This window comes from Oncorhynchus clarkii, chromosome 9 (assembly GCF_045791955.1).
Source record: "Oncorhynchus clarkii lewisi isolate Uvic-CL-2024 chromosome 9, UVic_Ocla_1.0, whole genome shotgun sequence".
Lineage (NCBI taxonomy): Eukaryota > Metazoa > Chordata > Actinopteri > Salmoniformes > Salmonidae > Oncorhynchus > Oncorhynchus clarkii.
The window spans coordinates 72,898,539-72,926,028 of NC_092155.1; the positions used below are offsets into that span (position 1 = coordinate 72,898,539).

A 27,490-nucleotide genomic window follows, 5' to 3' on the forward strand; every position below is an offset into this window, starting at 1 on the left:
ATCTAGTGCCCCTATCAGTCATCTAGTGCCCCTATCAGTCATCTAGTGTCCCCCATCAGTCATCTAGTGCCCCCTATCAGTCATCTAGTGCCCCTATCAGTCATCTAGTGCCCCTATCAGTCATCTACTGACCCCTATCAGTCATCTAGTGCCCCCTATCAGTCATCTACTGACCCCTATCAGTCATCTACTGACCCCATCAGTCATCTACTGACCCCTATCAGTCATCTAGTGTCCCCTATCAGTCATCTAGCACCCCCTAACAGTCATCTAGTGCCCCTATCAGTCATCTAGTGCCCCCTATCAGTCATCTAGTGCCCCCTTTCAGTCATCTAGTGCCCCCTATCAGTCATCTAGTGCCCCCTATCAGTCATCTACTGACCCCTATCAGTCATCTACTGACCCCTATCAGTCATCTACTGACCCCTATCAGTCATCTAGTGCCCCCTATCAGTCATCTACTGACCCCTATCAGTCATCTACTGACCCCATCAGTCATCTACTGACCCCTATCAGTCATCTAGTGTCCCCTATCAGTCATCTAGCACCCCCTAACAGTCATCTAGTGCCCCTATCAGTCATCTAGTGCCCCCTATCAGTCATCTAGTGCCCCCTATCAGTCATCTAGTGCCCCCTATCAGTCATCTAGTGCCCCTATCAGTCATCTAGTGCCCCTATCAGTCATCTAGTGTCCCCTATCAGTCATCTAGTGCCCCCTATCAGTCATCTAGTGCCCCTATCAGTCATCTACTGACCCCATCAGTCATCTACTGACCCCTATCAGTCATCTAGTGTCCCCTATCAGTCATCTAGCACCCCCTAACAGTCATCTAGTGCCCCCTATCAGTCATCTAGTGCCCCCTATCAGTCATCTAGTGCCCCCTATCAGTCATCTAGTGCCCCCTATCAGTCATCTAGTGCCCCCTATCAGTCATCTAGTGCCCCCTATCAGTCATCTAGTGCCCCTATCAGTCATCTAGTGTCCCCTATCAGTCATCTAGTGCCCCCTATCAGTCATCTAGTGCCCCTATCAGTCATCTAGTGCCCCTATCAGTCATCTACTGACCCCTATCAGTCATCTAGTGCCCCCTACCAGTCATCTAGTGCCCCCTATCAGTCATCTGGTGCCCCCTATCAGTCATCTGGTGCCCCTTATCAGTCATCTAGTGCCCCCTACCAGTCATCTAGTGCCCCCTATCAGTCATCTACTGACCCCTATCAGTCATCTACTGACCCCTATCAGTCATCTAGTGCCCCCTATCAGTCATCTACTGACCCCTATCAGTCATCTACTGACCCCATCAGTCATCTACTGACCCCTATCAGTCATCTAGTGTCCCCTATCAGTCATCTAGCACCCCCTAACAGTCATCTAGTGCCCCTATCAGTCATCTAGTGCCCCCTATCAGTCATCTAGTGCCCCCTATCAGTCATCTAGTGCCCCCTATCAGTCATCTAGTGCCCCTATCAGTCATCTAGTGCCCCTATCAGTCATCTAGTGTCCCCTATCAGTCATCTAGTGCCCCCTATCAGTCATCTAGTGCCCCTATCAGTCATCTAGTGCCCCCTATCAGTCATCTAGTGCCCCCTATCAGTCATCTAGTGCCCCTATCAGTCATCTAGTGTCCCCTATCAGTCATCTAGTGCCCCCTATCAGTCATCTAGTGCCCCTATCAGTCATCTAGTGCCCCTATCAGTCATCTACTGACCCCTATCAGTCATCTAGTGCCCCCTACCAGTCATCTAGTGCCCCCTATCAGTCATCTGGTGCCCCCTATCAGTCATCTGGTGCCCCTTATCAGTCATCTAGTGCCCCCTACCAGTCATCTAGTGCCCCCTATCAGTCATCTAGTGCCCCCATACTCGACTGGTATCTGGACCAAGAACGGGATCAATACGGATCGTGGGTCCAGACAAATAAATTGTAGGATATCATATAAACACACAACAACATATAAACATCACAACTGATCCAGTGTATATTGTATATACATCTTGAGTACCTCTGATCCAGTGCATATTGTATATAAATCTTGAGTACCTCTTATCCAGTGTATACTGTATATAAATCACTGGTTCAAACCTATTTAAAAGGATGGGGAGTATGCCATGCTGCTGAATATGTATGAGAGTCCCTCTCAAAACCTAAACATATTTGATTAGTAGAGACCCTACTACTACTACTTTTTTCACCCCACTTTAGCTGAGACGGTAAGGTTTTGCCCTTCTCTAGCCCAATATGTAATACAGTGTATAGAGAGGCACTAACTCCGAACATGGTTCGTTGGACAAAACCTGTGGGGAAATTCATGTTTTTTTTGTTTGTTGTTGTTGTTGTTGTTGTTGTTGTTGTTGTTGTTGTTGTTGTTGTTGTTGTTGTTGTTGTTGTTGTTGTTGTTGTAGGATGTTTGGATAAACGCTGCACATAAGGTCTGTGGTAAACACAGACTTGGAAAATCTTAAACGTTTTGTTCCATGAGATCATCTTCATGAGCTAACGTAACTTTTTTGTTCATTTTGAAGCATTTATGGAATCATAAAAAGCACATAATTGCTTCATAATTCATAAAGGTCATATTAACTGACTGAGTCGGTACCGGCACCCCTCTGAAAATACTGTTATTTTTTACTGCTCGTCTTTAATGGCTTTTTACTTTTATCTTTTATTCTTTTCTGTATTTTTTGAAACTGCGCTGTTGGTTGGGGGCTCGTAAAGTAAGCATTTCACTGTAAGGTCTACCTACACCTGTTGTATTTGGCGTATGTGACTAATACAATTTGATTTGATATTTCATAGAACAAAACGTATAAGATCTCCCAAGCCTGTGTTAACGTCAGATCTTTCTTTCGCGTTAATCCCAATGCCCTATTCTTTCCCAATTCATTTTCCCCATATGAATGACTGAAAAAACCAGAGGTAACTCCTTTCCAGGTTTTAGGACTACAAACTGACGAGCTCCATTGGGGGCAATGGAGAGGGCGAAGTTAAAAGCAATGGAGAGGGCAGAGTAAAAAGCCAGCAGCAGTCTGTGTGACACAGTCCCCCTAAACAACAAATGATATTTGGTTAGTAGAGACATTACTGAATCATTTCCACCCTACTAGCTGAGACCGATTGTGAGTTTTTTTTTCTCTACAGCACAATATCCTTAACATACCAGTCTCAACGTTTGTATTTTTTTTCATTATTGGTCTTAAAAAATAACATTTATTTGTTTTGATAAATTACTTATTGCATTTTATTACCACAATAAAAGTGGCCATTGATTGAATATATATATATATATATATATATATATATATATATATTGAAGCAGTTATAGATGGGTTAGCTGAAAACATTACTAAAAGGATGTGCATACTTAAATGGGGCAGAAGCATGTGAGTTGTTGTGGTGCTGGTTGGCCAGATACACTATATGACCAAATGTACGTGGACAGCTGCTCGTCGAACATCTCATTCCAAATTCATGGGAATTAATATGGAGTTGGTCCCCCCTCTTTGCTGCTATAACAGCCTCCACTCTTCTGGGAAGGCTTTCCACTAGACGTTGGAACATTGCTGCAGGGACTTAATTCCATTCAGCCACAAGAGCATTAGTGAGGTCGGGCACTGATGTTGGGCGATTAGGTCTGGCTTGCAGTCAGCATTCCATTTAATCCCAAAGGTGTTCGATGTAGTTGAGGTCAGGGCTTTGTGCAGGCCAGTCAAGTTCTTCCACATTGATCTCGACAAACCATTTCTGTGTGGAAATCGCTTTGTGCACGGGGGCATTGTCATGCTGAAACAGGAAAGGGCCTTCCCCAAACTGTTGCAGAAAAGTTGAAAGCACAGAATTGTCTAGAATGTCATTGTATGCTGTAGCGTTAAGATTCCCTGCACTGGAACTAAGGGGCCCGAACAATGAAAAACAGCCCCATACCATTATTCCTCCTCCACCAAACTTGACAGTTGTCACTATGGATTCGGGTAGGTAGCGTTCTCCTGGCATCTGCCAAACCCAGATTCTTCTGTCGGACTGCCAGATGGTGAAGTGTGATTCATCACACTAGAGAACGCGTTTCCACTGCTCCAGAGTCCAATGGCGGTGAGCTTTACACGACTCCAGCTGACACTTGGCATTGCACATGGCGATCTTAGATTTGTGTGCGGCTGCTCGGCCATGGAAACCAATTTCATGAAGCTCCCAACAAACAGTTATTGTGTGCTGAAGTTGCTTCCAGAGGCAGTTTGGAACTCGGTAGTGAGTGTTGCAACCAAGGACAGATGATTTTTATGCACTACGTACTTCAGCACTCGGCGGTCCCGTTCTGTGAGCTTGTGTGGCCTACCACTTCGTGGCTGAGCCGTTTTTGCTCCTAGATGTTTCCACTTCACAATAACAGCACTTACAGTTGACCAGGCACCTCTAGCAGTGCAGAAATATGACTTGTTGGAAAATTGGCATCCTAAGACAGTGCGATGTTGAAAGTCAATGAGCTCTTCTGTACAAGCCATTCTACTGCCAATGTTTGTCTATGGAGATGTGTTTATGTTTTCAACAAACATTGTAGACCAAATATAGTTTATATGTTGTCAACAATCCAAGCCAACCCCGTCTGTTTGCCACATAGTTGCGTACGCGTCGGTTTTGTTGGTGTTGAAACGTGGGCTTTTAATTTGAAGGTTTTGTCATTACATATGCACGTGACGTCATCGTTTGTGCTGCTGTTGGCAGAACGCGAGCTTCCCGACCAACATGGAGAGAAAAGGTAATTGTTATAAAGGCATAAAATACACAATTAATCTGTTTGGTGTTCACATAATATATATGAACAAACGTGATTTTAGTGTCGTATTTAAAGTTACTGTTCATTGTATCGACGTACTCTTTAAGTACGAAATGTTTTGTGGAATTGCATGTCCCCTGAACGCACTGGCGCAGCTAGCTAATGCTAACTAAGCTAGTACCATCAACCTGACCCCTTAACTACAATCCATTGATTTTAATGTCATTGCAAACTATGATAAAGTAATTGAGTAAACGTGGACGGAGTCCTGTATTTGTTTGTGCGATTGGCATGAGCAGATATTCAGTGAGTGGTGGTTGCACGCTAGTTAGCTGGCCAAACATCGCAGTTGTCTCTTCCTTTTTAAAAGAGGACGTTATTGAATATCTTCAACCAGTAGCTCACTTATGTAAGCTAATGCGACCACAATTTAATTTTGTCTATAGTTAGCTAACAACTGTGGCTAATGTTAGCTGGCTAATAATTAATTTGCTAGTTGGCTCACAGGCCAGCTTTCAGATGTCATACATAACGTTTCGTCCAGTGAGTCACTACATGGACAGAGCTAGATAAATATACTGCTGAAGTGATGGCTACCTAGATATTGAATACATCTCTTTCATTGCATTAGTTTTAGCTCTTCAAGCGAGGAAGAAGAGGGCAAAAGCGAAGAAGTCCAGCAAGAAGTGAGTCATTCTGCAATGCACAAACATACTGGCCAACAAACATGTCTAATGACCTAGTCATTTGTTGTTGTTGTTTTTTTTACCAAGGCGTTGAATCAGCTCGAGGCCCAAAGGTCCAGTTTCCGTGGTGTGCTAAAAAGTACTAACTTGACTGGTCGTTGTGATCTGTGACAGTCACATTACTACTAGACTACACGTGCTGTCCACTCCAGACTTGCACAGCAGACTGTTCTGATTTTGCAATAGCCATCCGTTTTTTCTACCACACGCACACCATAACACCTAGTTCATTATTTATTTAGGTTGAAGTACAGTTCTGTGTGAAACTCTCCACACCCCTTGAACAGTCTTCACATTTTGCTGCCTTAAAATTAAAAGTGATTACATTCACCCAATCGATCTATTCAACCTATTCCACTTAGAAATACAAAATGAGGTTTTATTGATTGTCTTCACATCCCATAGTTAATACTTGGTGAAGCACCTTTTGACAGCTGTGAATTGTTTTGAATACTAATCTACCGACCGTGCACAACTGTTAGGGTAACATACTGTATATCCATTGTTTTTGTAAAAAATTCCTCACTCAGTCAATCTGGTTGGGAATCATTGATGGACAGCAATTGTCAAACCTGGTCTCCGATTAATTTTTTTTTTAAAGCAGATTTAAGTCAGGAAGGAGACTGGAACATTCAGGAACACAACACCTCTTGGAAAGCTAGTTTGTCTTTGGCACAGAAAAATAAAATGTTTTCAGAAGACTGAGGTGTCATGTTATGGGTATGCATGTTACCTGGGCTTTGCTCCTTTCATATTATTTTTTGATTGTTACCAACTCCCCAGTCCCTGTGGGTGATACGCATACCCATAACATGATGCTGCCACCACAACAACACTTGAAATTGCATAAGGATCTACATTGCGTTCACTCCACATTACTGGCCAGTGTGAGAAAGTGAAAAGAAGGAAGCCTGTGTTAAAACAATTCCACTCCAAATCATCCATTCTGTTTTCTAAAAGGCCGTTAAGTAATACCGCAAGATAACACGGCAAAGACATCAACTTTTTGACCTAAATTACAAACTACAGCTTTGTTTAAAATCCGAAGCAACACACAACCGAATGAAACACTGTATTTTCAAGTGTTGTTTTGGCAGCATTAGGGGTCTGACCGTTAGAAACCAAATGAATAATTTTACCCCTCACAATTTATATCACTGTGCCGGTATCACAAAACAGATTATTTTCTGTGTTATAACCTAACGAGACAATAGTCTATATAGGCCTGGGGAAAGTTGTGTAAAGATACACAACTAACAGAACAGTGGGTCGACTTCTCTGCTGTCGTGTGTTGGGATAAATGCTGAACGGAAGGTCTGAGGTTATCCTAGGCTGATGAGATCTTATATGTTTTGTTCTGATTATATGAGTCAGTTAACATGACCTTTATGAATTATGAAGCATGTTTTTTATTCTTCTTTATTACCTAAATGCTTCAAAATTCACAGTGATGTTAGCTGACAGAACAAAATGAAATAAGATCTCCTATGCTTGTTTACCACAGGCCTTATTTTCAGTGTTTATAAAAAATGTAAATAAACATTAATTTCCCCATTGGCTTTGACCAACGAACTATGGCTGAGTTGTTGCCTAGAAAAAGACGCCATTACTATTGCTCTCTCTTCTTACATGCCAAAGACACAGCCTACACCTCTCCTCTTTCCAAGAGGGGTTGAGGGTTCCTGTTTTCATGACAGACTGACCAGGTGGATCCAGGTGAAAGCTATGATCCCTTACTGATGTCACTTGTTAAATCCACTTCAATCAGTGTACATGAAGGGGAGGAGACGGTTAAAGAAGGATTTTTAAGCTTTGAGATTAATTGTTTGTGTGTGCCATTCAGAGGGGCGTTGTAGGTGCCAGGCGCACCGGTTTGTGTCAACCCAATATTAAGGTGTTCTTAATGTTTTGTGTACACAGTAGGCCTAGTGCATTGTTCTGACTCTGCATGGTGGTGATATAGACAATGCAGTGCATGCTTTGTGTGAAGTTTCTGAGAAGACTTTGAATGGCACCTGTCCTTTTGGTTTCCATAGCAGCAGTTGATTCATTACAGGCTTTGAGTGTTTGAACTATATGGCCTCTGGTCGTGTCTATTCTCTGGAGGCAGGAGGAATACAGCGTGTCTATTCTCTGGAGGCAGGAGGAATACAGCGTGTCTATTCTCTGGAGGCAGGAGGAATACGGCGTGTCTATTCTCTGGAGGCAGGAGGAATACGGCGTGTCTATTCTCTGGAGGCAGGAGGAATACAGCGTGTCTATTCTCTGTAGGCAGGAGGAATACAGCGTGTCTATTCTCTGGAGGCAGGAGGAATACAGCGTGTCTATTCTCTGGAGGCAGGAGGAATACAGCGTGTCTATTCTCTGTAGGCAGGAGGAATACAGCGTGTCTATTCTCTGGAGGCAGGAGGAATACAGCGTGTCTATTCTCTGGAGGCAGGAGGAATACAGCGTGTCTATTCTCTGGAGGCAGGAGGAATACAGCGTGTCTATTCTCTGGAGGCAGGAGGAATACAGCGTGTCTATTCTCTGGAGGCAGGAGGAATACAGCGTGTCTATTCTCTGGAGGCAGGAGGAATACAGCGTGTCTATTCTCTGGAGGCAGGAGGAATACAGCGTGTCTATTCTCTGGAGGCAGGAGGTATACGGCGTGTCTATTCTCTGTAGGCAGGAGGAATACGGCGTGTCTATTCTCTGGAGGCAGGAGGAATACGGCGTGTCTATTCTCTGTAGGCAGGAGGAATACGGCGTGTCTATTCTCTGTAGGCAGGAGGAATACAGCGTGTCTATTCTCTGTAGGCAGGAGGAATGCAGCGTTTCTGGAAATGTCACTATGTAAATATTGATATTATTAGCTCATGACATCACACCTGTGTGTGGTTGTGACTCTGACCACGGCACGCCCAAGTCAGATATGAGCGTCTGAATCCATACAGCCGGGCCACTCCTGGGGGTCTGAATCCATACAGCAGGGCCACTCCTGGGGGTCTGAATCCATACAGCAGGGCCACTCCTGGGGGTCTGAATCCATACAGCCGGGCCACTCCTGGGGGTCTGAATCCATACAGCAGGGCCACTCCTGGGGGTCTGAATCCATACAGCAGGGCCACTCCTGGGGGTCTGAATCCATACAGCAGGGCCACTCCTGGGGGTCTGAATCCATACAGCAGGGCCACTCCTGGGGGTCTGAATCCATACAGCAGGGCCACTCCTGGGGGTCTGAATCCATACAGCAGGGCCACTCCTGGGGGTCTGAATCCATACAGCAGGGCCACTCCTGGGGGTCTGAATCCATACAGCAGGGCCACTCCTGGGGGTCTGAATCCATACAGCAGGGCCACTCCTGGGGGTCTGAATCCATACAGCAGGGCCACTCCTGGGGGTCTGAATCCATACAGCAGGGCCACTCCTGGGGGTCTGAATCCATACAGCAGGGCCACTCCTGGGGGTCTGAATCCATACAGCAGGGCCACTCCTGGGGGTCTGAATCCATACAGCAGGGCCACTCCTGGGGGTCTGAATCCATACAGCAGGGCCACTCCTGGGAGTCTGAATCCATACAGCAGGGCCACTCCTGGGGGTCTGAATCCATACAGCAGGGCCACTCCTGGGGGTCTGAATCCATACAGCAGGGCCACTCCTGGGGGTCTGAATCCATACAGCAGGGCCACTCCTGGGGGTCTGAATCCATACAGCAGGGCCACTCCTGGGGGTCTGAATCCATACAGCAGGGCCACTCCTGGGGGTCTGAATCCATACAGCAGGGCCACTCCTGGGGGTCTGAATGCACTTCTGTTTTTGTTTTGTTTCCATCTGACAGTTACTTGTACTCAGTTAATTTGTTAATTGGTGTCCCAGGTCTACAGTAAACCAGTCCCTAATTATATATCACAAGATTTAAAGCGGACAGAAGTAACTGGGTCAGATTAAAGCATCCCACGACAGGTACACAGTGTGGTACACATGTTGGTGACTCTTGGCCCTGTCCAGGATGACATTAGACCTCAAGTAATCCTATAACACCCATAATGAATACTGTGAATGATGTACAGTATTTTAGTAAATCCTGTTTAGGGTTGCAAAGGGTTGGAAACGTTCTGGTAAATTTGTGGTATTTTTCGTGGGAGTTTTCCATGGGAAGTTAAGCCCGGGAATTTGTGGAATTTTGCGTAAATTCATCAAAAAAAGTTAGCTTATAACAGTGAACTTTTTTTTGTGAGATACACAAAAGGCAATTCTAGGTCTTGTGGCATATTTTGGTTAAACCATCCGCAATTCAATGGAATTGCAACCCTCTGCATGTACAGCTGATTCTCAAGATCTTGCCCACTAATGAGATGTTATTGAGCCCACACTACCATACTGTCTGAGCCAAGGACTACATGCATTCTGGTAAGTTTTGATTACAATACTGGGTGGGGTGAATATATTTTATGACATGCATGATTTTTTTGTTAACTAGTAAATAGTAGCCTACAGCAAAGTGAGTTGAAATCATTTTTAACTTGTTGACAATTTCTGCTAGTTAGTTTTTGCTACCATGTGGGGTTTTGCTAGCTTGAGCCTGCTAACTAAGGAGTGTTAATTCACCTGTTTCCATGCATGTTTAATTTTTTTCTAATCTTTACAGGACAATGCCACGGGCACTATCTGGTGTGTGGAGACGTTTCACTGCAGCTAATGTAGAAGGAAAAGCTGTGTACATTTGCAAATACTGTGCCAAATCATATGTGGAGAATGCAACAAAGATACAGAATCATCTGGCCAAGTGCATAAAGTTCCCTCTGCGCTAAACAAGCAACCTCTGACAAAAGTCCCTCTACTTCTATTGGAGGTGACAATGAGCATCCTGTCTGGTGCAGAGATCAACAAGGCCTATGGTGTCATCACTACCGCGTCTCGCCACGATCTGGACGAGGGAAAGGTTCTTGGCAGTCTGGAAAAGTACACTTCTAAGCAAGGGTTTTGGAATGGAGATGCAATATGGCAGTCGTGCCAACATATCTCATCAGCCACCTGGTGGAAGGGACTTTGTGGATCTGAAGCTCTTTCCCCTGTTGCCTCCATCATCCTCCAAATCCCACCAACATCAGCTGCCTCAGAGCGCAACTGGTCCTTGCCTGGGAACACACACCAAATTATGCAACAGGCAGACCAATACAAGAGTTTACAAAATGGTGGCCATCTGGGCAAATTTGAGGCTTTTTGAACCTGACAACGAGCCATCGTCAACAAGGTTGGAAAGTGACAGTGAAGATGAGGCCTCAGAGTCTGACGTTCAAGAGGTGGACATTGAGGAGGTCCAGGGAGAAGACATGGAAGCCTGAGAGGAAGACAACCAAAGCTTTAGTTTCTAGACTATCATTTTACAGATGTATGTTGAAAAACGTTTTTGGGAGATGTGATGGATCATTCAATATTTCCTTTTGTTGTTCAGTGAAATCATCCCATGAAGAGTCAACTCATTTAATTAGTTACTAAATTATATATATTTTTCTATTTGGAAGGATTTAATCATTTGCAAGTGTCTACTTATGATACGGTAAATATCTACATTTTAAACGGTATTAATATTAATTTGCATATATTTCCGTTAATTCCCATATATTCCTGTTTAATTACCACGGAAAGTTTCCTCCTCCTGAATGTTCCCCAAAATGTGCAGCCCTTGTCCTATTATAGAAAGGATGAAGATGGTTGTGGTTTATCCCCAACAGCCAAGCCGACCCACACTATGCCATCACACATTGCAGACGTCCTATGTTATGTAACGCCTATCTGCTGTGCTGCTATATTTATAGCAGCAGGAGAACGATGAAGTTCGCAGCACGGGTTAACTGAAGCGTGACATTATGGATGGTGGAAATGCCCGGCCCATTAAGGCATTATCAGAACTTATGGCAGTTTCTGCACCCAGAACAACACAGCCTAGTCTCGTCTGCACCCAGAACAACGCAGCCTAGTCACCTCTGCACCCAGAACAACGCAGCCTAGTCTCCTCTGCACCCAGAACAACGCAGCCTAGTCTCCTCTGCACCCAGAACAACGCAGCCTAGTCTCCTCTGCACCCAGAACAACACAGCCTAGTCTCCTCTGCACCCAGAACAACGCAGCCTAGTCTCCTCTGCACCCAGAACAACGCAGCCTAGCCTCCTCTGCACCCAGAACAACGCAGCCTAGCCTCCTCTGCACCCAGAACAACGCAGCCTAGCCTCCTCTGCACCCAGAACAACGCAGCCTAGCCTCCTCTGCACCCAGAACAACGCAGCCTAGTCTCTTCTGCACCCAGAACAACACAGCCTAGTCTCCTCTGCACCCAGAACAACACAGCCTAGTCTCCTCTGCACCCAGAACAACACAGCCTAGCCTCCTCTGCACCCAGAACAACACAGCCTAGTCTCCTCTGCACCCAGAACAACACAGCCTAGTCTCGTCTGCACCCAGAACAACACAGCCTAGCCTCCTCTGCACCCAGAACAACACTGCCTAGTCTCCTCTGCACCCAGAACAACACAGCCTAGTCTCGTCTGCACCCAGAACAACAAAGCCTAGTCTCGTCTGCACCCAGAACAACACAGCCTAGAGTTCTGGCAAATACTTTTTGTATTTTTCTAACAATGGATATCCTCACTGCAGTCATCCTATGTATGTGAATAACTTGAGTTTATTTTGAGAGCAGTAAGGCAGTTAGCTGGCTGTCACTGCTTTGGGATGTCTTGAATGGAAAGGGCAACAGTCCTGTATCAAATGTCAGTGTAAATGCCAAGGCAAGTCACTCATCTCTAGGGGGAAATGTTTGTCATCCAAGGGAAAATGTCTATTTTTATGAAAAGGGATGGTGCTGCCACCACCATGCTTCACGGTAGGGATGGTGCTGCCACCACCATGCTTCACGGTAGGGATGGTGTTAAATGGGTGACGAGCTGTCCCTGGTTTTCTCTAGACGTGGCGATTTGCATTCAGGCCAAAGTCCCATTTTATTTCTCAGTAGACCATAATCTTTATGCTCGAAGTCTCTCACGTGCCTAATTGCAAACTCCAAGCATGCTGTTATGTACCATTTTTCTCAGGAGTGGCGTCCGTCTGGCCACTCTCCCTTATATCCCAGATGGATGAAGTGCTGTAGAGACTGTTGTCCTTCTGGAAGGTTCTCCCACCTCAGCCTAGGAACTCTGTAGTTCTGTCAGAGTGGTCATTGGGTTCTTGGTCACCTCCCTGACCAAGGTCCTTCTTGCCCTGTTGCGTAGTTTGGTCAGACGGCCGGCTCTAATCAGAGTCTGGGTAGTTACATATGTTTTATATTCCCCAATGATGGAGACCACTGTGCTCTTGGAAACTTACAGCTCTATAGACTCTTTTAAAACCCTTTCCCCAGGTATGCCTCATTACAATTCTATTAATTTATTTTATTAAACTAGGCAAGTCAGTTAAAAACAAATTCTTATTTACAATGGCGGCCTAGGAACAGTGGGTTAACTGCCTTGTTAAGGGGCAGAACGACAGATTTTTAACCTTGTCAGCTCGGGGTTTTGATCTAGCAACTTTTCCGTTACTGGCCCAACGCTTTAACCACTAGGCTACTTGCTACCCCTGTCTATCTCAGAGATCTACGGGCAATTCCTTGGATTTCACGCTATAGTTTCTGCACTGACATGCACTGTTAACAACAGGACCTTTTTATAAAGACAGGTTGTGTTGCTTCTTATATTACGTCCAAACAATTGAATTGGCTACAGGTGGACTCCAAAGTTGTAACGACGTCTCAAGAATGATCAAACGAAGTTAGCTGCACCGGAGCTCAAATTTGGAGTGGCCTAGCAAAGGGGTGTGAATACTTGTGTAAATTCGATTTCTGTATTTTTTTTTTATAATATATTTGCGAGATTGTCTAAAACATGTTTTCAATTTGTCATTCTGGAGTGTTGTGTGTAGGTGGGTGAAAAGTATATTTAATCCATTTTGAATTCAGGCTGTAACACAAGAATGTGGAATAAGTCAAGGGGTATGAATACTTTCTGAAGGCACTATGTTCTGTTATTATACCGTCATAACATTCATGTGTGTCTTCCAGGCATCCTGCCCACCCCAGAGGGACAGCAGCCCAACAGCAGCCCCAGCCAGAGGCCTCTCCCCAGGAGCCAGATGAGCCTGAGGAGATCCTAGGCTCTGATGACGAGGAGCAGGAAGACCCCAACGACTACTGCAAAGGTGAGTTGCCCTTATATACACTCAATGTCCTAGAGGTCTTCCAGGAAGTACCCCCAGACTACACTCGGTTGCCACGGAACTTGGATCCACTCGGTTGCCACGGAACTCGGATCCACTCGGTTGCCACGGAACTCGGATCTGGGTGAAAATAAGTGAAATACCGACAGTATCCAAAATGTATATTTATTAGTTCCAAAACTTAAATTCAAATTTCACACATTTACATTTTAATAAAATAGAAGCTGATATAAAAGATCCCAGAAATGTTCTATATGCACAAAAAGCTTAATTTTCTTATTTTGTGTAGAAATTTGTTTACGTCCCTGTTAGTGAACATTTCTCCTTTGCCAAGATAATACATCCACCTCACAGGTGTGGCATATCAAGAAGCTGATTAACCAGCCTGATCAATACACCGATGAACCTTGATGGGGACAATAAAAGGCCACCCTAAAATGTGTAGGGTTTTGAGGGAGCGTGCGGTTGGCATGCTGACTGCAGGAATGTCCACTAGAGATGTTGATTTCTCTACCATAAGTCGCCTTAAAAATTGCTATACAGAATTTGGCAGTATGTCCAACCCGCCTCACAACGTACAGCTGATGAAACTGAGGAGTATTTCTGTCTGTAATAAAGCTCTTTTTGTGGGGAAAAACATATTCTGATTGGCTGCGCTTGGCATCCCAGTGGGTGGGCCTGGCTCCTTAGTGGGTGAGCCTATTGCCACCCATGGCTGTACCCCTGCCCAGTCATGTGAAATCCATAGATTAGGGCCTAATTTATTTATTTCAATTAACTGATTTCCTTACATGTACTGTAACTCAGTAAAATTGTTGAAATTATTGCATGTTAGTATTTTATTTCTGTGTGTGTGTGTGTGTGTGTATATATATATATATATATATATATATATATATATAGTCCTAATAACAAAATAATGAATGTTGAACTTGCTTTTCTTCTGTCTCCATTCTCCCTCTCCTGTTTGTCTAGGTGGCTACCACCATGTGAAGATAGGAGACCTGTTCAATGGGAGGTACCATGTGATCAGGAAGCTGGGCTGGGGACACTTCTCCACTGTGTGGCTGGCCTGGGACATACAGTAAGAGCTTCTTCTCCTCTGTTTCTCTCTGATAACACACATGCAAAGGTGGATGTGTTCTTTGAGCACATTTTGAAATGGCACTGTATTGGCTCACAGCCATACAGTGGGGCAAAAAAAAGTATTTAGTCAGCCACCAATTGTGCAAGTTCTCACACTTAAAAAAATACTTATTTTCCACCATCATTTGCAAATAAATTCATAAAAATCCTACAATGTGATTTTCTGGAGTTTTTTTTTCTCGTTTTGTCTGTCATAGTTGAAGTGTACCTATGATGAAAATTACAGGCCTCATATTTTTAAGTGGGAGAACTTGCACAATTGGTGGCTGACTAAAAACCTTTTTCCCCCACTGTAAGTATTGGGCTATATAAGGAATAGGGTGCATTTGGGACAGAGAGACTGTCTTCTGTGTCAGCTTGACTGACTTGACAGTCTGTGTTGTAGGGTGAAGCGGTTTGTGGCTATGAAGGTTGTGAAGAGTGCAGAGCATTACACAGAGACAGCCGTGGATGAGATCAAACTGCTCAGATCTGTGAGTACTACCCTAACAGTAATTTATACCCAACATAACATCAGGCTGATGTTTTCATCTGTAAAATGCCTCCCTCCTCTATTTTCCTGTCAGACACATTTGTTCTGATGAGTTTTTTGTTTTTTTCCTGGCTTTGCTTCGTAGGTGAGAAACACGGACCCTGACGATCCCAAGAGGGAGATGGTGGTTCAGCTACTGGATGACTTCAAGATCTCCGGCGTTAACGGAACTCATGTGTGCATGGTGTTTGAGGTGCTGGGGCACCACCTACTGAAGTGGATCATCAAGTCCAACTACCAGGGCCTTCCTCTGCCCTGCGTCAAGAGCATCATACGCCAGGTAACTAGTAGCAAGGGCAACATACGCCAGGTAACTAGTAGCAAGAGCAACATACGCCAGGTAACTAGTAGCAAGAGCAACATACGCCAGGTAACTAGTAGCAAGAGCATCATACGCCAGGTAACTAGTACCAAGAGCAACACGTGGCGGGTAAAACAGATCGAGCTCAGTGAGGTTGGATGGAGAGCATTTGTGAACAGCAGTTTTCAGTTCTTTCCACAGATTCTCAATTGGATTCAGGTCTGGACTTTGACTTGGCCATTCTAACACCTGGATATGTTTATTATTGAACCATTCCATTGTAGATTTTGCTTTATGTTTTGGATCATTGTCTTGTTGGAAGACAAATCTCCGTCCTAGTCTCAGGTCTTTTGCAGACTCCATCAGGTTTTCTTCCAGAATGGTCCTGTATTTGGCTCCATCCATCTTCCCATCAATTTTAACCATCTTCCCTGTCCCTGCTGAAGAAAAGCAGGCCCAAACCATGATGCTGCCACCACCATGTTTGACAGTGGGGATGGTGTGTTCAGGGTGATGAGCTGTGTTGCTTTTACGCCAAACATAACGTTTTGCATTGTTGCCAAAAAGTTCAATTTTGGTTTCATCTGACCAGAGCACCTTCTTCCACATGTTTGGTGTATCTCCCAGGTGGCTTGTGGCAAACTTTAAACGACACTTTTTATGGATATCTTTAAGAAATGGCTTTCTTCTTGCCACTCTTCCATAAAGGCCAGATTTGTGCAATATACGACTGACTGATTGTTGTCCTATGGACAGAGTCTCCCACCTCAGCTGTAGATCTCTGCAGTTCATCCAGAGTGATCATGGGCCTCTTGGCTGCATCTCTGATCAGTCTTCTCCTTGTATGAGCTGAAAGTTTAGAGGGACGGCCAGGTCTTGGTAGATTTGCAGTGGTCTGATACTCCTTCCATTTCAATATTATCGCTTGCACAGTGCTCCTTGGGATGTTTAAAGCTTGGGAAATCTTTTTGTATCCAAATCCGGCTTTAAACTTCTTCACAACAGTATCTCGGACCTGCCTGGTGTGTTCCTTGTTCTTCATGATGCTCTCTGCGCTTTTAACGGACCTCTGAGACTATCACAGTGCAGGTGCATTTATACGGAGACTTGATTGTATTTATCATCATTAGTCATTTAGGTCAACATTGGATCATTCAGAGATCCTCACTGAACTTCTGGAGAGAGTTTGCTGGACTGAAAGTAAAGGGGCTGAATAATTTTGCACGCCCAATTTTTCAGTTTTTGATTTGTTAAAAAAGTTTGAAATATCCAATAAATGTCGTTCCACTTCATGATTGTGTCCCACTTGTTGTTGATTCTTCACAAAAAAATACAGTTTTATATCTTTATGTTTGAAGCCTGAAATGTGGCAAAAGGTTGCAAAGTTCAAGGGGGCCGAATACTTTCGCAAGGCACTGTAGTAGCACCAAGAGCAACACCTGACGGGTAACTAGTAGCACCAAGAGCAACACGTGACGGGTAACTAGTAGCACCAAGAGCAACACGTGACGGGTAACTAGTAGCACCAAGAGCAACACCTGACAGGTAACTAGTAGCACCAAGAGCAACACCTGACGGGTAACTAGTAGCACCAAGAGCAACACCTGACGGGTAACTAGTAGCACCAAGAGCAACACCTGACGGGTAACTAGTAGCACCAAGAGCAACACCTGACGGGTAACTAGTAGCACCAAGAGCAACACCTGACGGGTAACTAGTAGCACCAAGAGCAACACCTGACGGGTAACTAGTAGCACCAAGAGCAACACCTGACGGGTAACTAGTAGCACCAAGAGCAACACCTGACGGGTAACTAGTAGCACCAAGAGCAACACCTGACGGGTAACTAGTAGCACCAAGAGCAACACCTGACGGGTAACTAGTAGCACCAAGAGCAACACCTGACGGGTAACTAGTAGCACCAAGAGCAACACCTGACGGGTAACTAGTAGCACCAAGAGCAACACCTGACGGGTAACTAGTAGCACCAAGAGCAACACCTGACGGGTAACTAGTAGCACCAAGAGCAACACCTGACGGGTAACTAGTAGCACCAAGAGCAACATCTGACGGGTAACTAGTAGCACCAAGAGCAACACCTGACGGGTAACTAGTAGCACCAAGAGCGACACCTGACGGGTAACTAGTAGCACCAAGAGCGACACCTGACGGGTAACTAGTAGCACCAAGAGCGACACCTGACGGGTAACTAGTAGCACCAAGAGCAACACCTGACGGGTAACTAGTAGCACCAAGAGCGACACCTGACGGGTAACTAGTAGCACCAAGAGCGACACATGACGGGTAACTAGTAGCACCAAGAGCGACACCTGACGGGTAACTAGTAGCACCAAGAGCGACACGTGACGGGTAACTAGTATCAAATCAAATCAAATTTTATTTGTCACATACACATGGTTAGCAGATGTTAATGCGAGTGTAGCGAAATGCTAGTAGCAACACGTGGACGGGTAACTAGTAGCAACACGTGACGGGTAACTAGTAGCAACACGTGGACGGGTAACTAGTAGCAACACGTGGACGGGTAACTAGTAGCAACACGTGGACGGGTAACTAGTAGCAACACGTGGACGGGTAACTAGTAGCAACACGTGGACGGGTAACTAGTAGCAACTCGTGGACGGGTAACTAGTAGCAACACGTGGACGGGTAACTAGTAGCAACACGTGGACGGGTAACTAGTAGCAACACGTGGACGGGTAACTAGTAGCAACACGTGGACGGGTAACTAGTAGCAACTCGTGGACGGGTAACTAGTAGCAACTCGTGGACGGGTAACTAGTAGCAACTCGTGGACGGGTAACTAGTAGCAACTCGTGGACGGGTAACTAGTAGCAACACGCGGACGGGTAACTAGTAGCAACACGCGGACGGGTAACTAGTAGCAACACGTGGACGGGTAACTAGTAGCAACACGTGGACGGGTAACTAGTAGCAACACGTGGACGGGTAACTAGTAGCAACACGTGGACGGGTAACTAGTAGCAACACGTGGACGGGTAACTAGTACCTTGGCTACCCTAATCTCAGAATCCAGAACCAAATATTGCGTGTGCTACCTAGCTAGCTACTCGAATCCACATTTATCTAAACAATGTGTGATGAGAGACATTGTTTCCCCCTATAAGTGTTTGTGGATGTTTGAAGGTTTTTACTTGCCATATCTGATATGTGGTTGTTTTATCTTCCTTTAATTGAATGCAGTGAAAGTAAATCACGCTGGATAAGAGCGTCTGCTAAATGACTAAAATGTCATGTTATTCAGGTTCTCCAAGGCCTGGACTACCTTCACACCAAGTGTGAGATCATCCACACTGACATCAAGCCAGAGAACATCCTGCTGACGGTGAATGAGCCTTATGTGAGGAGGCTGGCCGCAGAGGCTACAGAGTGGCAGAAAGCAGGGGCTCCCCCCCCCTCAGGGTCCGCAGGTAGGGGCTATACACACAGTACACACTGAGTACTGTGATGCAGTGCCCTACTTCCAGTTTATTGGGAGGCCCTGCTTTTTCTGGGTTTGGGCACAAGGTTATTATTGGTTTGTATTCTTACTTGGCTCTGTCTCTTTTCAGTCAGCACAGCACCAGCTCCAAAAGCAGTAAGTTGTCTCTGCTTGAGATTTGTTTGTTGTTACTAAACCCCTGTTGTTACTAAACCCCTGTTGTTACTAAACCCCTGTTGTTACTAAACCCCTGTTGTTACTAAACCCCTGTTGTTACTAAACCCCTGTTGTTACTAAACCCCTGTTGTTACTAAACCCCTGTTGTTACTAAACCCCTGTTGTTACTAAACCCCTGTTGTTGTTGTTACTAAACCCCTGTTGTTGTTGTTACTAAACCCCTGTCGTTGTTGTTACTGAACCCCTGTTGTTGTTGTTACTGAACCCCTGTTGTTGTTGTTACTGAACCCCTGTTGTTACTGAACCCCTGTTGTTGTTGTTACTGAACCCCTGTTGTTGTTGTTACTGAACCCCTGTTGTTGTTGTTACTGAACCCCTGTTGTTGTTGTTACTAAACCCCTGTTGTTGTTGTTACTAAACCCCTGTTGTTGTTGTTACTAAACCCCTGTTGTTGTTGTTACTAAACCCCTGTTGTTGTTGTTACTAAACCCCTGGTGTTGTTGTTACTGAACCCCTGTCGTTGTTGTTACTGAACCCCTGTCGTTGTTGTTACTGAACCCCTGTCGTTGTTGTTACTGAACCCCTGTCGTTGTTGTTACTGAACCCCTGTCGTTGTTGTTACTGAACCCCTGTCGTTGTTGTTACTGAACCCCTGTCGTTGTTGTTACTGAACCCCTGTCGTTGTTACTGAACCCCTGTCGTTGTTGTTACTGAACCCCTGTCGTTGTTGTTACTGAACCCCTGTCGTTGTTACTAAACCCCTGTCGTTGTTGTTACTAAACCCCTGTCGTTGTTGTTACTAAACCCCTGTCGTTACTGAACCCCTGTCGTTGTTGTTACTGAACCCCTGTCGTTGTTGTTACTAAACCCCTGTCGTTGTTGTTACTAAACCCCTGTTGTGTTCTGTCTGGCTCACTGTTTGTCTTCCTCTTTTCCAGGTGGCCAAAATGTCCAAGAACAAGAAGAAGAAATTAAAGAAGAAGCAGAAGCGTCAGGCGGAGCTGTTGGAGAAGTGCATTCTGGATCTGGAGGAGATGGAGAAGGCTCCGGGGAGGGGAGATGAGGAGGATGAAGAGGACCCAGAGTCTCCAGTCTCTTCCAAACAGCAGCGGACATATTGTGCTCCTCTCAGACAGGTTTCCTTACAGGAGATAGCCAGCCAAGACACAACCGGTGAGTATCTGGAATTCAACTCATTACAAATGTATTGTCTCTCAAGGGGAAGTTGGTTAGATTAGTCTTTTTCAATCATGGGCCTGGAGATCCACACTGGGTTCTACAGGCTTTTTGCTCAGCACTGATGTACCTGGCTCAACTAATCTACTAATTATCAAGCCCAGCTGGGCTGGGACAAAAACCTGCACACCCAGTGGGTCTCCAAGACCAGGATGAAGAACAACACAGAATCAGACTAATTAGAAGGGAACTACTAGTCCAGCCTCCACTAAATCTAATGATGTGTTCTTTTCTTGTTTACCCAGCGTACATTGCGGGTGCGGAAGTTACGCGGTTCGTACCAGAAAGCATAATAACTGAGGTAGAGGTGAACTTTAACGGCCTTCGTCCTGAGGAAGAGGAAGATGAAACAAAGGAGAGGAAGGCACAGTGGAAGGAGGAAGACCAACACAATGGTAACACAGACCCAGCAGAAGATCACGGTCTTCTTCAGGAGTCGAACCCACAGGAGTCAATATTATCAAACCCACAGGAGTCAATATTATCAAACCCACAGGAGTCAATATTATCAAACCCACAGGAGTCAATATTATCAAACCCACAGGAGTCAATATTATCAAACCCACAGGGGTCAAAAAAGGTGTCAAATGGTCAGGAGTCTCCACCTCCTCAACCCGTGTGTAATGGCCTGGTGTCCCCAGAAACAGAGGAACCTAAGACCCCAGAGAGTGAGGAGGGGAGTGGAGCTCTACCCAGGAAGGTGACTGAGATAAGGAGAGAAGCATCTGAGATGGAGTCAACAAGCTTCAGGGTCCGGGAGGAGGAGGAGCTGTCACCGGAAGAGGAGGAACAGGAGAAGAAGAATCAGGAGGAAGTCACGGAGGAGGCGCAGGATAGGAGTTGGGAGGATGAGGAGCAGAACAGGAGTCATGGGGAGGAGGAGGAGGCCACAGAGATGCTGGATAACATCCAGTATGGAGGAGAACAGGAGAGTCTAAAGGATGGTGAGTAGACCATCTTGTTGTGAACATTACGCTGCTATGCAGGGTGGAGCACGTTTGTTCCTAAGCTGAAAAAAATGTAGGAGCACAATGAAAAAATATTTGATGTAACGACGTTTTCTTTGTCGTTACTGTAAGAACCATGTTCATGAATCTCCATGGCACCCAAGGGCTGCTCTACGTTGCAGTGCTGCTCTACGTTGCAGTGCTGTTCTACGTTGCAGTGCTGCTCTACGTTGCAGGGCTGCTCTACGTTGCAGGGCTGCTCTACGTTGCAGGGCTGCTCTACGTTGCAGGGCTTCTCTACGTTGCAGGGCTTCTCTACGTTGCAGGGCTGCTCTACGTTGCAGGGCTGCTCTACGTTGCAGGCCTGCTCTACGTTGCAGGCCTGCTCTACGTTGCAGGGCTGCTCTACGTTGCAGGGCTGCTCTACGTTGCAGGGCTGCTCTACGTTGCAGGGCTGCTCTACGTTGCAGGGCTGCTCTACGTTGCAGGGCTGCTCTACGTTGCAGGGCTGCTCTACGTTGCAGGGCTGCTCTACGTGGCAGGGCTGCTCTACGTGGCAGGGCTGCTCTACGTGGCAGGGCTGCTCTACGTGGCAGGGCTGCTCTACGTGGCAGGGCTGCTCTACGTGGCAGGGCTGCTCTACGTGGCTGGGCTGCTCTACGTGGCTGGGCTGCTCTACGTGGCTGGGCTGCTCTACGTGGCAGGGCTGCTCTACGTTGCAGGGCTGCTCTACGTTGCAACAGTTATCATCTGGGTGATCATTTTTCTAGGCGCACTGGTGCTCCTGAATAAAAATGTCAGGTCGCACAGCAAAATATTTAAGTAAAATGGTCTCACTTTCAGAGCCCTGCCTTGTGGTGGAGCTGTCTCCATGGCTATATGTTTATCTCTAGCGATACAACCAGAAGGTTAGTTATGGTTGAACAAAGTGATCGCCTCATCCTGAGTTTTAAGTACAGTAGTTTGTGTTCGTCCTTTATTTTACTGTCAGGTCAGTGTTGAAATGGCTGGTTGTCTTCCTCTCCGCCTTTCCCTTCCTCTCTCTCTCTCCCTCCACCTTTCCCTTCCACTCTCTCTCCCTCCACCTTCCCCTTGCTCTCTCTCTCTCTCTCCCTCCAACTTGCCCTTGCTCTCTCTCTCTCCCTCGCGCTCTCTGGGGATGCAGCCAAACTAGCAGCAGGAAACCTCCTGGTCAACCCCCTGGAGCCACTTAATGCAGGCAGACTGAAGGTCAAGATAGCAGACCTGGGGAACGCCTGCTGGGTGGTGAGTATCTGTGCAGATGACCCAAGGGATTTCCTGCTTAAGTCTACCAGGCATCGATGTTGCCTGCCTGCTTAGTTGAGCTTGCCTGGTGCAATGGAAAATGGGCACCCTCCAGATAGACTCACTGAAATGCTCACTCTTAGTCAACGGGACTACTAACTACTGTTTCTACTCAGATCAGGGTCTACCTGTCTCTCTCTATTTGAACTGATCTGAGTAGAAACCGTAGTTAGTAGTCCCGTTGACCTTTGTGTCTCCTCCGCAGCACAAGCACTTTACAGAAGACATTCAGACGAGACAGTACCGTTCTCTAGAGGTGCTCATTGGCTCTGGCTACAACACACCAGCTGACATATGGAGTACCGCCTGCATGGTAAGACTGGACAACAACCACTTACACACTTTACATGCATACATACTGAACAAAAATATAAAATGTTGGTCCCATGTTTCAATGTTTCAGCTGAAATAAAAGATCACAGAAATGTTCCATACCCACAAAAAATGTATTTCTCTCAAATGTTGTGCATAAATTTGTTTACATCCCTGTTAGTGAGCATTTCTCCTTTGCAATAGATAATCCATCCACCTAACAGGTGTGGCATGATCAATACACAGATGCAACTTGTGCTGGGGACAATAAAAGTTCACTCTAAAATTTGCAGTTTTGTCACATGACACAATGCCACAGAAGTCTCAAGTTTTGAGGGAGCGTGCAATTGGCATACTGACTGCAGGAATGTCCACCAGAGATGTTGCCAGAAAATGTAATGTTAATTTCTCTACCATAAACTGCCTTCGACGTCGTTGTAGAGAATTTGGCAGTACGTCTAACCGGCCTCACAACCACAGACCACGTGTAACCACGCCAGCCCAGGACCCCCGGCTTCTTCACCTGTGGGATCGTCTGAAGGAGTATTTCTGTCTGTAATAAACCCCTTTTGTGTGGAAAAACTCTGATTGGCTGGGCCAGGCTCCCCAGTGGGTGGGCCTATGCCCTCTGTCGTGGCGTTTTCTGTCATTAAATGTGAAGAATGTATATTATCAAATCAATTCTCTGTGTATTCTGTATTTCAAAGAATCACAGAATAGTAATTGACTAGGAAGTTGGGGCACCACGGAAAAATGTTTATAGTTTCAATTTCCCTGACTAACTTCAGATATTTTGTTATCTTGTCGATTAGTCTTCTGTTAATGTATTATTAGCTCATCAGTCTCATTACTGAACGTCCTAAACCCTTGGATATCTGCACGAACCCTAACATAGATCATGAATCAGCAATATACAAATTGGCTTCATTATTTATTTACTAACTTAGTTAGGTCGTCTTAGATGGATCACAAAGTTAAGGACTAGAATTCCCTTTTTTACTAGCCAAGTAAATTTCCTAACTTAGGGATATTAAAGGATATTTGACTTTACGGGAAGAGGAACGTCTGTACAGGAAGTAGATAATATTTAGAATGGCTGACTGTCTTTCTCCCTACAGTATAGTGTCTGTTTCCTGTCTGTGTTTTGTTGCTATTTATGTTTATAGTTTGTTTACTTGTCTCTGCAGGCTTTTGAGCTGGCTACTGGGGACTACTTGTTTGAGCCCCATTCCGGGGAAGATTACTCCAGGGACGAAGGTAGTGATACGTACTCTGCTGCTTGATTTGGATCTACTTAGGCTGGTCTTTTCCTGTTTTTAGTGTTTCGATGGTTGTCTCTACGCTGTAGCAGTCTGTTTTTAATGTATGTTGAATGTAGAGCTATATTTTATGTTGAAAATGGCAGATATGTACATATGTTGGAAATTGCTTCAGCTGCCTAATATGCAAGGGAGAGCCATTTTGGATTTGTGATATTAACTATTGGCCTACTGTGAAAAGCTTTACCAAAATAGGAATGCTTTGTCATTTAATCTCCATCACTTTTGGGGTTTTAGTTGGTCCTAAATATTAATTAATTATTTAAAAATCAACAATGATGCTTTTTGCAGTAGGTGGTGTGTATTCGATGGTACGATACTGTGCAATGCGTTTGGTGGTACACTATTGTATGATTTGAATAGTAGTCCAGATGACAATATAAACACCACGGTTTGTGTAAGTCCTTTAAGTGATATTAGTTGAATAGCCATTTGGGCTCTCAAACCCTGTTCCTGGAGAGCTACCGTCCTGTAGGTTCTCACTCCAACCCTGTTCCTGGAGAGCTAACATCCTGTAGGTTCTCAGGAGAGTGTTAATCCAGGAACAGGGTTGGAGTGAGAACCTACAGGAGAGTGTAACTCCAGGAACAGGGTTGGAGTGAACCTACAGGAGAGTGTAACTCCAGGAACAGGGTTGGAGTGAGAACCTACAGGAGAGTGTAACTCCAGGAACAGGGTTGGAGTGAACCTACAGGAGAGTGTAACTCCAGGAACAGGGTTGGAGTGAACCTACAGGAGGGTAGCTCTCCAGGAACAGGGTTGGATTCCTGAAGTCCTGGAGTCCTGGTTTAGCATAAGTCAGCTAGCCTGGTCCTATGCATTGTGCTTTTAGCCAACTATTCCATCATTGTCATGCCATATATTTCCAGAAGAGTTGGCAGCAGCAGTTATAGTCCGTCTTTAAAGGGCCAGTTTCCCAGATATTTTAAGCCTAGTCTTGGACTAAAAACCACGTTCAGTGTAGATCTTCCAGTGAAAGCGCTTTTTAGTCCAAGAAAACCTGTTTGGTCTTTATTGGACATTATTGTTATGAGTAAATCTATGATCATGTGATGTTGGGTACCTACATGCATTCCTGTGTCTATTTCCACTATAACAAATTGGAGCCATATTTCTGAAGATGGTGCCCACATATCCCCACCCCTTCTCCTACTCATCCCTCATTCACCTCATCCCTACGTTACTCTTCAGCTGTTCTCCACCTCCTTTGCTGCCTCGGTACCATGCTTTGCGCACATCTGTATGTGCAGTTACCTTTTTCAGTTTGTAGCGGCTTGATTGTTTCAGTGGCGTGTTTTTGGCTGAGAAAGCCCCGGGCAACGCTACATCTAACTGGCACGCCTTGGCTTGTGCAGCCTTATAAGGAGGAATGTCATTTCAGTTTACTCTATGATGTCTTCAGGCTCTGCTGTCAGCTACAGCTATCTATCTCCTACTGCTCACACCTTGCATCTAAACACGTCCTTATAGATTGGCTGTGTGTGTGTGTGTGTGTGTATATACTGCCTTGATGAGTTTCTAACAGCTAACCCCAATGAATGACTTCATTGCCATTCTCCATCTTACTGGCGTGTCTTATGTGAAACGGAAACCAAGTATCTTGCTCCTGATGTGTTTGTGCCGTCTTGCCCAACTCCTTTGGTCATTGTCACAAGGCTTCAGTCCACTGATACAGAGGCTTTCTGCACTAAAAAAACTATTTTCAAACCACTGCAGTTGTTTGGTTGGCAAAGAGACTGGGCTTTTCTCTGTAGAATTAGAATCATTCCAGGGTTTTGTCGTACGTGTGCGTCATTTCATGCCATTACGTCGTCATCTTTATCCATTTGTCTTAATATGCTGCCACTTGGCTCTGTTCTGCTTCTTCATCATCCCCTCTATTTCCCTGTATCCCCTGCTTTCTCTCCTCCACTTTGTCTCCCTCCTCTCTTTCTGCTCTCTCCTCGTTCTATCCCTCTCTCTCTCTCTCTCTCTCTCTCTCTCTCTCTGTGATCTGCCCCGGGCCTCCAGACCACCTAGCTCTGATTATTGAGCTGTTGGGGAAAGTTCCCCGCCACTATGCACTGAGTGGGAAATTCTCACAGGAATACTTCAACAGAAGAGGTATGCTACTGTGTGTCTGTGGCCTGCCCTGGGGGACATAGGAGGGGTGTGGGAAGAGTAGGGAGGGTAACGCAGGCAAGGTCCTCTGACCGCAACAGAAGTCCCACCATCCCAATTGCTAACATTCCAATGTCCGGTTGGTACAAACTATAGTAGGGATTGGTTGAAGTTCAATTCAAATCTCCCGACCATCCGATCTAAGCCACTATGGCACCAATGTTGATGAACATTTGCTAATCAACTTGATTGGAGGAAAACAACACACTCCTCGTCATGAGCTCCCCAGCCGTTACCGAGAACCACGTACTGGATTTTTAACAGGGTAATTTAGCATTAGGTGAAGAAATGTCAACTTCTTGCCCCAACCTAACATATAGCTCAAGCTCAATATGTCGGTGTTGGATAAGGAGGAGACTACAGCATCCATAAATTGATCATTGGACTTGTCACCTTTTTGCACTGAAATATGTTTGTAAGGCCAACAGCTACTCAATAGAGCAAGCTACAGTAAGACAAGGTAGACAGGTTTCCAACAGGACAAACACTGCAGTTAGCTATGCTACATTTCATCGACCTAAGAATAACCAAGACTACAACACACACACCATAGCCGAAAATGTTTTATTTAAGAAACGGTAAGCTAGCTATGTTGAACTGCATATAGAAAATGGTTGAACCCCGATACGCACATGTAAACAAAGCTTCGGTTCAGTTGTGCACTGCAAGTGTGCAAATGCATGCTAGCAACTTACCAGACTGACAACAGCGCTTTTTCAAACATGTAGAATAAATTCTGGCATTCTGATAAAGTGTCAAGTTACTTTTCAGTGTGTGCCCAGAAAATCTGAATGTAAAAAGTAGTCTGGGTGTGCTGGTGCTGCACAGGT

General features: G+C 45.3%; 1 protein-coding gene across 3 annotated transcripts in view; it reads left to right on the forward strand.

Annotated features, from left to right (window-relative positions):
* The first annotated feature begins 4,695 nt into the window (after positions 1–4,695).
* Positions 4,696–27,490, forward strand: part of LOC139416924 (SRSF protein kinase 1-like) — a 29,062-nt gene continuing 6,267 nt past the window's right edge. The window contains exons 1-14 of one of the 3 annotated variants that reach the window (XM_071166101.1): positions 4,696–4,751; positions 5,401–5,455; positions 13,587–13,723; positions 14,717–14,825; positions 15,273–15,360; positions 15,505–15,699; positions 19,007–19,172; positions 19,314–19,339; positions 20,299–20,533; positions 20,842–21,540; positions 22,709–22,809; positions 23,075–23,182; positions 24,369–24,438; positions 26,511–26,603. In XM_071166101.1, the coding sequence (XP_071022202.1) occupies positions 4,739–4,751; positions 5,401–5,455; positions 13,587–13,723; positions 14,717–14,825; positions 15,273–15,360; positions 15,505–15,699; positions 19,007–19,172; positions 19,314–19,339; positions 20,299–20,533; positions 20,842–21,540; positions 22,709–22,809; positions 23,075–23,182; positions 24,369–24,438; positions 26,511–26,603 (2,095 nt within the window). In that variant the 5' untranslated portion in view covers positions 4,696–4,738. The remainder of the gene's footprint in view (positions 4,752–5,400; positions 5,456–13,586; positions 13,724–14,716; positions 14,826–15,272; positions 15,361–15,504; positions 15,700–19,006; positions 19,173–19,313; positions 19,340–20,298; positions 20,534–20,841; positions 21,541–22,708; positions 22,810–23,074; positions 23,183–24,368; positions 24,439–26,510; positions 26,604–27,490) is intronic. The other 2 variants (XM_071166100.1, XM_071166102.1) reach the window with 2 other exon arrangements.